The following is a 14,936-nucleotide window of genomic DNA, read 5'->3' as shown; positions in this document are numbered from 1 at the left end:
GCCCTACACTCATTCCGACAAGGTTCCGATGATGATCAGACGACGACCGAAACGGTCCAACCCCTGTCCCGGTTTCCACATAAGGATACCCTTCCCTTTCGTTCCCCCCCCCCCACACACACACAAAAAAATGCAGCCCTAAACAAAATAATATATATATATATATATATTAATAGTAACCCGGGTTTCCAAACTTATTTCCCGTGTCAAAACCCACCCCCATGTTCATGTCCCCCCTTCCCCCATTTACAAACGACCTTCAGCAGGATCTTGGAATTGGAAGGCATCATAGAACTAAAAACAAGGTATGTACCAAATTTTTCCACATCTCTTATTCTGCCATAATTGCCTTCTAGACTCACCGATAATGCCCTAAAAAATATATATATATATACCCTTTTTTGAGTAATATTAGCCAATGTATTAAAATAAGGGACACTCCTAAACAAAAACAGGCTATAATAGCCATAATTATATTAATAATAAAATTACATTTAAATCAGTTATCAATCACTGGACTAATGAAATCTTGTAGCATATTATAGTTTCCTCAGGCCAACATCATTAAATCAATTTGTGCTGATTTTCATTGGCATATCCCATTCTGATCACCAAAAATTTATGATATGTACTTACAAGTGAATGCAGACTTTTTTTCCTGTGTGCTGGTAGTTTTCCCCTCCTTTTGTACATCCTGGAGATTGCTTTGTAGGCGCTGGAGGTGGATGAATCACTATCTGTTGCGTCACAAAACCTTCCATAAGAGATTTCTTAATACCAAAATTAAGCAAAGTCCCTTGTCTCTTATTCATATTAAAATTTAAATTTGTAGGCCTATTACTTTTAAAAAATCATGGCACTACAGTTTTGAAACAAGCATTTTCATCCTATGATACGAACTTGCGAAGAAAGTATTCAGTATTACTAAATTTGAGAAGTGGATACAGACTACCTTGATCTTTAGTTTCAGTGGAAAATTTTTCTTTATACTTCCTTGCTGATTGGTCATTAACATTTGCAACACAGATGTTATTCATTCAGTTTTGAGAACAGAGGATACTTTGCCCATTGTTGTAATCAGGCAATTTTTATGACCGGTCATAAACAGCGGTATTCCCCTTCCCGAATTACTTCCATGTTTAAAAATGCACGGCTTGGTCAATGACATCACGGAACACTTATTCACTTTCCGCGGAACACAATTTGGGAAGCCTCTGTTAGGGAAAGGCTCAAGTGGTAAAATACTTACTGAAGAAAAGCTGTGAAGCTGTTAATGATCAACCGATTTTAAATAAGAATGATTGTCTCAAACTTTAATGGTTTTGGGTAAACATGTAGGTTTTCATTTATATGCTAATGAATCCTTACTGATGTGTTCTTATTAAATACATATTACTATAGTTAATTATTTTATTTTACTTATATCTTCTACTTACATCTTGATCTATCATCATAGCCTGGCAGAGTAAGTGGCAACTAGATTATTCACTAGATTAGAAAATCTCTTGAGTTATCAAGTTTGATCTCGTGCTATCTAGCAGCTTGCCTTCAAAACCATTTTACTGCTATAATTCCCTCCCCCCCCTTCCCCTATGGAATGGTCTGAAGTTCCCACAGTGTATTTGGCATACCCATAAAACTGTCATCTGCACGTGTGTACAGGGGGAAAGAACCAGAAACTTGCTTTAGGTACCAAATACAACAGCCTTCAAAATCCTCCAGAGGATAATGGTGTGGGTGATTTAAATCATCTATCACCTAGAGATTTAGTTGGCATTTCCTTCAGGTTATGAAAGATGGAAGATATGCATTTATGTTGGCAAGTCACCAGGGCCTAGTTTATGGAAACAGGCTGCACTACTGGAAGAGGTCAAAAATTGCACATTACCAGCCCCATTAGTGGCCAATATGTCACTTATAATTCCTCCATGTGAATATTTCTCATTTATTGATTCTAAATATTATTATTAATTTCATTTCTGGAACATTCTATTCCATCATCTTGTTGATTGGTCAACTTACTTTGTTCAGGGAATCAACTGGATTTGCAAGGAAAGAAAAACCTTAAATTAACTCATGAGTCATAACAGCTTAACATTATGGCATTTGAACCTCTTTTTTTTAACATAAAAGAAAAGGAAGTACATATCATATGTCAGTGTATATAATGATATCTGAAGTTAAGAAAAAAGTTTCTGAAGCATGGAATCATCTTGCTCCTAGTATAAAATCTGAACCTTTGAATTTGTTGATGGGAAAACATCAAGCTATCATCTAGCTTCTGTAATTTACTCTGTAGCATTGTTATGTTAGACACATGTACTGATCAACTGTGTTCTAATAAACTTTTGCTTTTATATTATGTTAATTAGCATATCCATATTTTGTATATAAATGTTTCTAGTTAATAACGTTTGGGTAAACATTCAGTAGGGTAAATGTAGTTTTTCATTTATATGCTAATGAATCCTTACTGATGTGATCATATGAATCACAAGACCTGAAAAACTGAAGACTAGTATTTACATAACACTTTCGCTGATCCTCTCATATTGAGAAGACATTGTTCATAAATTACAGTAAAGAAAATAATTGCTATGATTTTTCTATGCTTACATTTTATTAAAGTAACGTGCAAGAGCAGTCAGCAGCAATGTAAATTTTGTGGTTGTCTTATATGGCAAGTATAGCACAAAATAAACATTTTGAAAAGAAATTTTGGGCGTTGTCTTGTACTATATTGCATATAGTCTTGGTTGAATTGCTCTAACCTCTGATGCTCACATTGTGGAATTAATGTCTTGTTTCGATACATATTTCAGTAAGATTTTATTCGGAATAACTTGTTAATCTTGAATATATGGGTGCTGGATTCAGGATAATAATTAAATTATAGTAATTAAATTTGATTGTATCCTTGATATTGAGTATTTTAATAATTATGTCCATTCATTGAATAGATATCAAATCAAAATTGTTTGTGATTATCCTTTGATAATCTGAGTTGTATGTTTATCAAATACATGAAAAAAGTTTTATATATATTGTTCTGTTTATTTACAGGTACAGAATGATATAAGACAATTCACTTGGTTTGTTGTAAAAAGAAACAAAAAAAAATTCACAGCTGAAATTCAGCATATAGATCATCTGATCCAGTAATATTTTGAATGCCTTGCTGTTTCTGTGGCTTCATTTTGTTGCCTCAGTCTTTGTTTTATAGGTAATCAGGACTTGTGACCACTGTTCCAAGTAGAAGAGCATTCATCCAAAGTTGTTCTGATGGCCTATCTCTCTTCCTGGACAGATGTAGAGGTTTTTAAAAAATATATAAGCCATTTCTTTTATACACCATGGTTGTAATATATTTCTATTGTGATAAAAAAAAACTCTATATATAATATACATACAAACTGATCTGTATATAAAAGAAATTCAAATAATTGCTTAGTTATTTGTGATACAAAAAAATTTAAAATGTACAAAAAAGGTAAATTGAACAGCCTGTTTTGCACGAACCATTCTGATTATTCATTGTCATTTCTATTACTTAGTTTGTTTAGATCTTTGTTTTGTATAAACAAAGTGTGTATACTCCCATCTATATTTTTGCAGTTAAAGGACACTCATAAATTTACATTGTATAAATAATAGAAGTCTTCATATTCACTGTGCAATTGCAATAAAATTAAATTTATATACATCTGCAGGATGCCGTTTTGATTACATTGGTTGTATTATATTTCTGTTGTGCTCAGAATATTGCTGTGCACATACATAATACACAGAGAGGTAAATTATCTTATTACTGTATATTGTATAAATATGGAACATTATAATCAAATATTGTTTCTTTTGCGAATGGGGTAAGATTGGGATGTCTTGGTGAGAGAGAATTTTCATTTCGCGAAGTGCTAAAAAATAATACTTATAACCTTTTTTTAAATATTTGAACTGCCATTGTTATAATGAGCCAATTTTTTGTTTCATATACATATAATTTACTTGCATGTCTATAATTTATCCTTGTTTCATCAACAGTTGTCTTTATATTTGTGTTGATAGTTGATAAATATTTTTGTTGATAGGTTAAGGTTAAAGTGTCTAGAATGAGCTTGTGGTATACTGGTATATTTGATTTGTTTTAAAATCTAGTTTTGATTACTGACTCATTTTCATCAAATTTTGTTATGTTAGTAATGTTCTGTATTTTGTTCTTGTTTAAGCTTTGATTAGCCAAAGATTTTATTACATATTAAATTTCATGTTTTAACTATGACAATACAGTGTATTGAAGTGATTTAGTCTAAAGAAATCTGAATGTCTGAATTGCTTGTTATTTAATATGGAAATCACAAAAATGGTCTATGATTAGGTAACTGAAACATATAGAAATTTCTCTTTTTAAATCATGTTCTTAATTAGCAAAAATGCCTAAAATTTACAAGTACAGTTATTTACATAACTGCCTTGATTTGTCCATGTGATTTGCTTGGTTGTGTTCCTTTTGTAGCCTGAAAAATGCTGTACTTTAAACTACGGATTTGCTAATATCACAGATTTTAATCAATAAATTGCTGACAGATTAACAAAAGAATGGTTGAGATCTGTTAATTCATGGCTTTCCAGTGAAGTTTTTGGGTTTTAAATTGCACCACTAAAATTTGCAATGAAGACTTCTTTTGTCTGTTAAAATTGGTCATGATTAATATTTGGATTTGTAGTGATATTTATAATTTGGAATGAGTGTAAAATGAAAAGCAAGCATAAGACAAATATTATCACAAGCAGCCAGATATGAATTTAACATTCATATCACTCAAAGGCATCTTTATTCACATTACCATTTCATAGATGTTTTGTTGAATGTTTATAAGTGAATGAAAAATATTTCTGTGAAGAACTTTCTACGTTACTAAATTTGTCCTTTAATGTAAATGTGCCTAAATGTTATTAATACTATGTGCCTTTTTTCTTTTAACTTGTCTTTTCTTACTGCTTAAATTATTTTGAAACTGAATTTCTTGTATGCTATCATATATAGAATAAGAAATTTGTTTACTTTTGATATTTTAATTGCAAAAAGTTGTAAGAAATTTTTTTTTTAATCTGTTGATTAATTGCTAAGGATTTATTCTCCATTTGAAAGGAGAGACAAAAATATAAATTTGATTTTTGAGTATTTGCTAAATTTTAGAAAAAAGAACCAGAAGCTGCATTTTTGCAGAAAAGTTTATTATAGCTATTTTTTTCTCCTGTGAATCTGGTTTTTCTTACTAAAGAAAAGAAACTAGTCTGGGTCTGCATGCATTTGAAAACAGACTGTGGACATAAGGATGACCACCTTTTTTCCCTTTAAGACATGTTCAGTGTTAATGAACCCATCTCAGTCCTTGAATTATGTGGAATTTGAAGATAATTATTATAAATTTATGATGATTTGCATTTGAAGTAGCATTTTCTGTAAAAATAAATGTAATGAAATAGTTCAAGTGCACTTGAAAAGTTTCTAAAATTCAGAGCATTTGGGAATTCGTTGGAACATTTTCATTCTCTTTGTATTAACTAGTAATGGCTAATGCAGCAAGATTGTATTGGCACAGTTAACAAAATTTGAAAACATGTGAAGGAAAACTGTTAATTTTTAAGAAAAATAAAAGCAAATGGGTTAGGGATTATTTATTAGGAAAGTTTTCAAGGTTACATAACTATTTTTCTTATGAAACTATGTTGAATTGTTGTAGATACAACAATTCAATATAGTTTCATATTACTACTTCTGAGAAAAAGAAAACAGAAAATTCCTCATTTGGAATCACTTCATGACACAAATTGTATTGTCTTTGCTGAAACTAGATATGTGCAAACCTAAGATGAATATTATCCTCACCAGCAAAATATTAAGTAAAATAAATCTTTTTTAAGTGGAACTAGAAGGTAATTGCCTCTTTGTTTCATTCATATATTCATTTGGTATTCATGTAGACAACGTTGAGAGGTATTCTTTGTGTTTATTTTTTGTTTTTCTCGATTTACTTTCATTACCATTTCTAGGTTTCATCTTTACCTTTATTTAGTCTATTCCATTTTTATTGGGAATTTTACTCTTTCTTCATCACACTCATTCAAAAGACCATTACTGTTTTATATATATATATATATATATATATATATATAATTTCTTGCTGAACTCTCTCTCTCTCTGCACCCATTAGATCTGGTTTTCAATGACCAGTATTGTCTCACCCAAAGACTGCTGTGATGGCTTGCACATCTTTCAGAAATTGAATCAGCGTAAACAGAGCATTGAATAATACTCTGTTTACGTTGGTTTCACTGTCTTCATTTTTAGTAAGAATAAAAGATCTTGGAAATCAGAAGAGAGACCATAAAAAATTTGGCCTTGCACATATGGAATATAAATATGAGAATGAATTAAGAGATGTGATACATATTAGATAATTTATGTATATTTCAAATCATGCTGGTCACAGATTATTTTTAAGAACTGTTAGCCCTCTGATGACAAAAAAATACTTTAATTAAGCAAGCATTACTGCTCACTAATACAGTCAACTCTGATTATAGAAGTTGACCACATGAACAGTTTGTTATAGTGAATTTCCTTTTAGAATAGCATTTTACCTTTGGGAATGTGGTTGGACTTTTTAGTAGGTTGTTATAATGGTCTTCGTTATAGTGAGTCAATTGTATGAAAATTGAATTGCCTTTTCTGACTACTTTAGATTCATTCCATATTTGTAAAAATTCCATCTCATGTTCCTTTATATGTTAGATCCAGCGGCTATTTAACCTTTTTTTATAAGCCTACTTTTGGTAATAATAATATGACAGCTAATCTTGTCTCTATATCCTGCCATATCTATTACTGCTTATGTTCACTAGCTGTTTTTTTAGAAACATGGTTGAACCCAAACCTAATTTTTTTGGGAAGTAAAACCACTATTTAATTAGACTGGCTAATCTCGCATTCCAATTAAATTTGAAGCTGGGTCCTTCCATCAAAAATGCTATGGAAGCATTTTCAAACTTGTGTTTAGAAATTTGATCAGCTGTATCCAATCAGAATATTTTTGATGCATTTTTTTTAAGAACCTACATATACTGCAGTGAAAAAAAAAAAATTGATTTTCTCTCTCTCTCTGTCTAGTTTCCCTTGAAAATTAACTATATGAACATTTTTTATTATTAAAACACTTAAGGAATCGAACAACGTAGTTAAGGATATAAATTAAATTAAACTTTAATAAATATTTTCCGATATTTCGGCAACGTCACGTTGCCATCTTCTAAAGGAACTTACAAAAAAAGTTACATGCACGTAGGCACTACAACACAGAAACTGGGAATGAAGAGATGAAGCTATTGTTCTCCTAACAGTCCAGATGGTGCCCTCTAGCAGGCTAAGTAGGTGTTCTTGGCCGTTGGGCTGAAGGTCTGCTGATGTAGGCCTCCCAAATTTGGGGCAGTCGCATACAACCAAATTTGTTGAGGTTTGGAGAATTTCTTAGGGCTGAGGCTGATTCCATAAAGAGTCTTTCAAATTTGTATTTGCTACGGTGTATCACTGTAGCTTTCTTCCACCGTATTCTGTGGCTTGTATCCAGAGCATTGTCCGCAAGTCCAGAATGACTGTATTTGTGAAAACGGATGTAGTCCTTGTGTTCGGAAATTCTGATATTTGCTGTCCTGCCTGTTTGGCCAAAGTAAGACAGTCCTAAGATATATGAACATTTATTTTCTCTACATGCCCATAACTTCCTTCTCTTCAGTCTACCAGCTCATTCACTTGCACCAACATATTTGTTACCATTTTTTTAAAAAAAAATTTTTAACAAATGTAAGTTGTTCCTTATCCCGTTTTTATTTAAAAATGACAGGAGCTAAATCATTCATTTTTACAATGTTTAAGGATTAGCTGGTGTTGTCCTACCACATGTACATGCACTTTATCAGGGATTACATAAATAACAGTAGGAAATGTGCAATTAGCTCTAAACGTTTTAGTGCATAGCAGTTAACAATTGCTAATCTATCATTAAATGACTAGTTGGCAGAGATAACTGGTTTCTAGTATGAATTGGAAATTGTGCCGCATGATAGTGGGAATTATTGTATCATCATATAGAGAGAAAATAATAATAATCAGAAATAAACAAAAGACCTCCTCTGTATCGAAAACCTCGTAGTTTACTCATATTATTAACAATGCTCTTTGGCCAGAAGGACCTCGGGTTTCAAATTCTTCCTAAGATAAAGAACCTTTTATAAGGGCTTTTCAACTGAAGACATGAAGGTAAAAGGGTTTTTCATCTCATAAAAGCAAACTGACTAGAGAACACAAATGATAGACATTAGTGGAATATGAAGTTAAATTATTCTTTGTCAGAGCATTTAATTATGGCCTTCACAGATCGAGCCTAATGCATTAAGGAAAAAGATGTTATATAGCATGCTTTTATAACATTTGAACCTAGTGGACATGTTCAACCAATGTATTGTGGATACTTTCTCATTTGTAATTATACTTGTGTACCAGTTTGAATCACAGACCTAATTTTTCCACTGAAAATGATCCAGCCTGAAACCAAAATTGAGATTATTCAATAAATTTAAAATTCATCCAACTAGAGCAGAGTTCATATGCATACAAACAAAAAAAAAAAAATTCTAATAGGTTCTTATTTAATACTGAAAATCAGGTTCTCATCTGCTATCAAAAAATATAAAAAAATCGGTCAACACTTGTATGGTGGAAAATTAAATGTTTATATATACAAATTTACAAACAAATAGTAAACTATTTAATTATCATAAATATCTTTAATGGACACAGACAATTGCTTCTCCATGTAAGTTGTACCCTTTATTTTTTTCTAATTTTCTGGCTGCCATTTTGAATTACCATGAGGACTCTGCTGAGAAAATTAAAGCATAATTTTGTTGTCTAATAGTTTGTGTGTTTGTTCATGTCCATTGCTATCCACACTCGACTATCTATTCTTGTGAGAATACTGGCTGTGTATAAACCAGGTCATACTGGAAGAAGGGGGGAAGAAATTAACAGGAAAGTCTTCCATTTCATCCTTTTCTTAGTGTACGTGCTATCCTTGCCCACACATGGCATTTCTTTGCTATAGGCCCTTCTGCCTCGTGTGTGGGAAATCAGTGTCAGGTTGTAAACATCCCCTAAGGCCAAAAATGAAGAGATGGGGGGGATATTGTTTGTGGAAATCGCTACTGATAACAGTTTCATCCAAAATGGGCTTAGAATTGTAATGGAGTAAATTCCCAGGCTGAAAGCAACTTAGAATTTCAAATTGTCTCTATTTTAAAGCATGCTACCTGCTATCCTTAATTAGACAGTGCCACTTATTTTTAAATAACCATTACTTTGTGTTATCCTAATGTTAAGTTGTTTGCTAATTTTCAATAATTATAAAATATGTACTGATTAGAACTGTGGAGCAGTAGTGGTGTGATGGATTCTCATAACTTATAAGTTGAAGAGATGTTAATTCTGAATATTTCTTCTAAAAAATTATTTTTTCTTTGGAAATCTGGAAAGGAATAGAAAAAACCGTGTATTGTAATGAAGCAGTACAGAAGAGGACTGATATTGTTTTAAATTAACCCAATGTTATTCAGTGTAAAAATAATGTAAGATATAATTTTTGAGTCTGTTAATGAATAAAAAATAATTGCAAAGGGGTTAATATAATTTAGTTTCTGTAGTTGTCTTTTTGAATCATTTTCATAAAAATAGTGTCAGATATACGATTTTAATTTTAGCTCTTTTAAAAAATGACATTAAGTTTTTTTAAGCCAACTCTCATATTTTGTACTGTTTTTAATTATTGCCATTATTCAACACTGATTTCAACTATGTGTTAAATTTCAAATCTGATAGCATTTTTGGATTCTGGTATACTCTGGCTGTTAGATATTGATCTTCTGCAGTATTGCAAACTTCTCTTTCCTGAAGCAGTTATGCCTAATTATGAACACAGACTTATATGGTCATAATTAATAAGTACAGATGAATTAACAAGGAAAGTCTTCCATTTCATCCTTTTCTTATTTATACGAAATAATGTTTATATGAATCCTGAAATGAACTTGTGCACAGATAGGAGCATATAATCGAACTCTTTCCCTAGAGTATATTTCCTTCAAGGCAATCTCTCCTCATCTGGGGAAAAAATCTGAATGAAGATGAAAAACTTATAGTGAATCAATAGCAAAAGGATTAACACTGTTATTGCATGTCATGTTTGCAGCAGGCTTCTAACATATATATTTTTTTTAAATAGGAACAAAGAAACTGTTACCTTTTGTTTAAAACAACTGTTGGTTGTAGTTTGTGGTATATGCTGATGAATGAATGAAGATTGTTCAAGAATAAACACAAGGGTTGAAAGTTTTTTCACTTGATTATATTATAAATTAAAGATGATAAAAAAATATATTCTTGGTTTCATCCTTTATCCAAATGTAAACAAAAAACTCTGTGCATGAAGTAACATCATGACTGGGCTATTTGTATATAGAAGCTAATGACTTTACATCAATTGCCTTAGTATCCCGTAATGCAAAGCCCATATCCTTACAGATATGTATAATTATGCATTATGGGAAGAGCCAATACTCAGAATGCATAGCATTATACATATCCATAAGGATATATCTTGCATTATGGGATACTAAAGCAATTGATGTGAAGTCATTAGCCTCTATATACAAGTTGCCCAGTTGTGAAGTTACTTCCCATGCAAACTTTGTTTGTTTGCATGGGAAGTAAAGGACGAAATGGATAAAGCACTTGGATAAAGGACGAAACCAAAAATATAATTTCTTGACATCTTTAATTTTTTAAACACAATGAAAATGAAAGGAAAATGGCAGAGCATAGAGAATTAAAATTAGTTTGGTGGATTGGAAGTGGATTTCTAGTAACTTCGTGCTGTTTGTGTTTTGATATTGAGGAACCTGCAGAATTGTAAATGCTTCTTTACATATATGTATATTAACAGTGCCGGTGTTAATATACATATAAAAAGCATAAGGCACAAACTGAATGGCTAAAGTAATGAGGAATGAAATTAATAAAATAGGGGATTAGTATTATGACCTTTTTCTTGACTAGTATTAATAAATTAAAGACTTAATTCTGTATGTTAGTCAAGTAATATTAGTTTAATATCCAACGTTTCACTGACTGATATCTGTCAGCATTTTCTAAGGAATACACTGGTAAGCAATAGAAAGTAACAAAAACTAGGAAACTAACCGACAATTCTAAAAAATTATATAAAGTTATCACTGTGCATGATGCAATGATATAATATGCGTGTCGCAAGTGCAACGTTTTATTTGTTGAGATATTTAATGTAATTTTCATGAAAGTTCATTTCTTTTTAGTTAAATGATCTGATTAGAGATTTCCATATATCTGGTAAGATTAGGCCTTGATTCTTATTTAAGTTATCTGTTGAACAGGCGACTGTAGCAGCTTCTTTAAATGTTCTGGAATGGTAGTTGTCTTCTATGTAGGGCATATGGCTCATATCCCATTCAATATTATGGTTGGTAGAGGCAAAGTGTGAAGAAAAGCCTGATATATCCTGTCTGTTATTCCTTACATAGCCTATGTGTTCTTTCTTTCTTGTATCAAAACTTCTAGATGTCTGTCTAATGTAATTAATACCACAAGAATAAGGTATGCTATAAACTCCAGAGTATTTGTAGAAAGGATGGCTATCTTTCGGTGATCTTATAAACTTTTGAATGGTCTCAATAGGTTTGAAGGTTACTCTGATATTGTATGGTTTTAGAAGAAGAGCTAATTTTCTGGATATAGCACTAACAAATGGAGTTGTTATAGATTTGATGTATTGGGGAATGCTTCAAATTAATTTACATGGCAAAAAACCTACTACAAACAACTCGCTGGATTAGCCGTGGGTAGCCCTCTCTCTCCTTGTGTGCCGACCTATTCTTAGAAAATCTAGAAACTCAAATTTTATCCCAAATTACTCCAAAACCAACCACATGGTTTAGGTATGTTGACATCTTCATCATTTGGAATCACAAAAAAGAATTAATAGATTATCTAAACAAAATTAATTGCTTCCACAACACCAAGTTCACATTGGAATTAGAAAAAGATAATAAACTTCCATTCCTAGATGTACTTATTAAGAAACAAACTGACAATAGCATCAACCTGTCAGTATATAGAAAAACTACTAGCACTGGACGCTACCTCCATTTTCACTCGTCTCACCCCATATCCCAGAAACTCAGCATTATCCATATGCTCAATTTAATTTAATGAAAATATCCAAAGATCTATCCCTAAATGGCTACAAAAATTACCAACAAGATCCTCTTTAATGACATACTGCAAAGACAACGAGATGAAACCCAATACATCAACTCTATAACAATTCCATTTGTTAGTCCCATATCCAGAAAATTAGCTCTTCTTCTAAAACCATATAATATCAGAGTAACCTTCAAACCTATTGAGACCATTCAAAAGTTTATAAGATCACCGAAAGATAGCCATCCTTTCTACAAATACTCTGGAGTTTATGGCATACCTTGTTCTTGCGGTATTAATTACATCGGACAGACATCTAGAAGTTTTGATACAAGAAAGAAAGAACACATAGGTTATGTAAGGAATAACAGACAGGATATATTAGGCCTTTCTTCACACTTTGCCTCTACCAACCATAATATTGAATATGATATGAGCCATAGAAGACAACTACCATTCCAGAACATTTAAAGAAGCTGCTACAGTCGCCCATTCAACAGGTAACTTAAATAAGAATCAGGGCCTAATCTTACCAGATATATGGAAAACTCTAATCAGATCATTTAACCAAAAAGAAATGAACTTTCATGAAAATTACATTAAATATCTCAACAAATAAAATGTTGCGCTTGCGACACGTGTATTATATCATTGTATCATGCAATGTGATAATTATATATAATTATATATATATATAATTTTTTAGAATTGTCAGTTAGTTTCCTAGTTGTTGTTTATTTTTTTACGGTATATATTAGAACACAGTAACTAAGTAAATAATTAATTTATTAACTTATTGCTGATATTTCGCTGCTGTTATAACCAGCATCTTCAGAGCACAAAAACACAGTTTGTTACAATACGCGAGACTATGACAACATGGTGTAATCAGCAGACTGGTTAAACAAAATTGTAGCAGCAACACAAAGACTAGAGTGTCTTGATTTTTTGGCGCCCTCTATCTGGGGGGAAAAAAAAAAAAAAAAGCATACTAGTTTTTTCTTAGGATGACTGTCTCCCAGATCTTAGGCAAGTTAATACAGCCATATTTGTTGAGATTTGGAGTGTGTTTCAGGGCTTCTGTCGCCTCTAAGAACAATCTCTCTGACTTATAAGAGTTTCTGTGTAGTACTTTTGTTTTTCCAGTTGATCCTGTGTGCAGGGGTATCCAGAGCATGGTCTGCTATGCCTGACTTGCCATAATGATAATTCCGGACGTATCTTTTGTGTTCATTGATGCGGATGTTCACAGTTCTTCCTGTTTGACCGTAGTAGGCTTGATTACATTAGCAGGGTGCTTGGTAGACTACTGGATGTGATAAAGGGGAAATGCTGTCCTTGGGTGAGCGGATAAGGGTAGCTAATTTGCTACATGGTCTGAATGTAGTGCATAGTTTATGTTTATTGAGAATTCTTGAAATCTTTTCGGATGTGCCTTTGATGTATGGGATGGTGATTGTTTTGTTGTAGTTCTCTGTGGTGGATGGTGGGAGGGGTTTCTTAGGAGCGTTTAGTATTTTGTTTATCGTGTGTTGATTATAGCCATTGGCCAAGAAGGTGTGGCGTAAGTGAGCCAGTTCAGCAGCAAGAGCATTGTCATTGGAACAGATTGCTCTTGCTCTGTGGGTGAGTTTTGAAAATGCCATATTGTTGAGAAGGATGATGGTGTGATTGTGTAAGTATCTCCCTGTATGTGTGGGTTTTCTAAAAACTGGAAATGATAAGGAACCATCTGGAAGACGTGTGATAAGTGTATCCAGGAAGGGCAGACAGTTATTAGCTTCCAGTTCCATAGTAAAGTGGATTTTTGGATTTTGGCTATTTAAATGCGCTAAAAATGTTTCCAATGTCTCTAGGCCATGTGGCCAAATAGCCAGTACATCGTCAGCATAGCGTAGCCAAAGTGTTGGTTTGAGAGTGGCTGTATTGATTGCTAGTTTTTCCAGGTGTTCTACGTAAAAGTTGGCTAAGGGGGGGGAAAGGGAGAGCCCATGGCTGTCCCATCTATTTGTTTGTATATTTTCTCTTTCCATGTGAAATATCCTGCATGTATTGTGAATTTGAATAGTTCAAATATATCAGGGGGGAAGTGGGACTTCAGTAGATTGAGGGTTTCTGTAAGTGGTACATTTGTGTATAGTGAGGTGATATCAAAGCTTACTATTAAGTCTGAGCTTTTTAGGGTCAGGTGTTGTAAGATGCTTTTTAGGTGGGCCGAATTTTTGACAAAGGAGGGAGAATTGTTTGTGAGAGTGGCTAGTAGCTTCGCTAAATGTCTAGCCAGTTTGTATGTGGGACTATTTATACTGTCCACAATTTCACAATATCAGCAATAAGTTAATAAATTAATTATTTACTTAGTTACTGTGTTCTAATATATACCGTAAAAAAATAAACATGTTCGACGAACACATAAGTCTGTCTACACACTAGTTTCCTAGTTTTTGTTACTTTCTATTGCTTACCAGTGTATTCCTTTGAAAATGCTGACAGATATCAGTCAGTGAAATGTTGGATATTAAACTAGTATTTACTTGACTAACATACAGAATTAAGTCTTTAATTTATTAGGGGATTAGTAATTAACTTG

The 14,936-nt window shown here is 32.5% G+C and overlaps 1 protein-coding gene across 3 annotated transcripts in view; it reads left to right on the top strand.

Annotated features, from left to right (window-relative positions):
• Snx27 (sorting nexin 27) overlaps nucleotides 1–14,936 on the top strand; it is a 279,474-nt gene that overhangs the window by 240,489 nt on the left and 24,049 nt on the right. Inside the window, exon 13 of one of the 3 annotated variants that reach the window (XM_090402014.1) lies at nucleotides 3,064–9,732. The exons of the other annotated variants lie outside the window; for them this stretch is intronic. Coding sequence (XP_090258140.1) covers nucleotides 3,064–3,074 — 11 coding nt within the window. The 3' untranslated portion in view covers nucleotides 3,075–9,732. Of the gene's footprint in view, nucleotides 1–3,063; nucleotides 9,733–14,936 lie in introns of those variants that run through there. 3 annotated transcript variants of the gene reach the window in all.

This window comes from Typopeltis vanoorti, chromosome 12 (genome assembly GCF_054136105.1).
Source record: "Typopeltis vanoorti isolate ZY-2024b chromosome 12, IOZ_Tvanoo_1.0, whole genome shotgun sequence".
NCBI lineage: Eukaryota > Metazoa > Arthropoda > Arachnida > Uropygi > Thelyphonidae > Typopeltis > Typopeltis vanoorti.
This window is presented reverse-complemented; position numbering and strand designations above follow the sequence as displayed.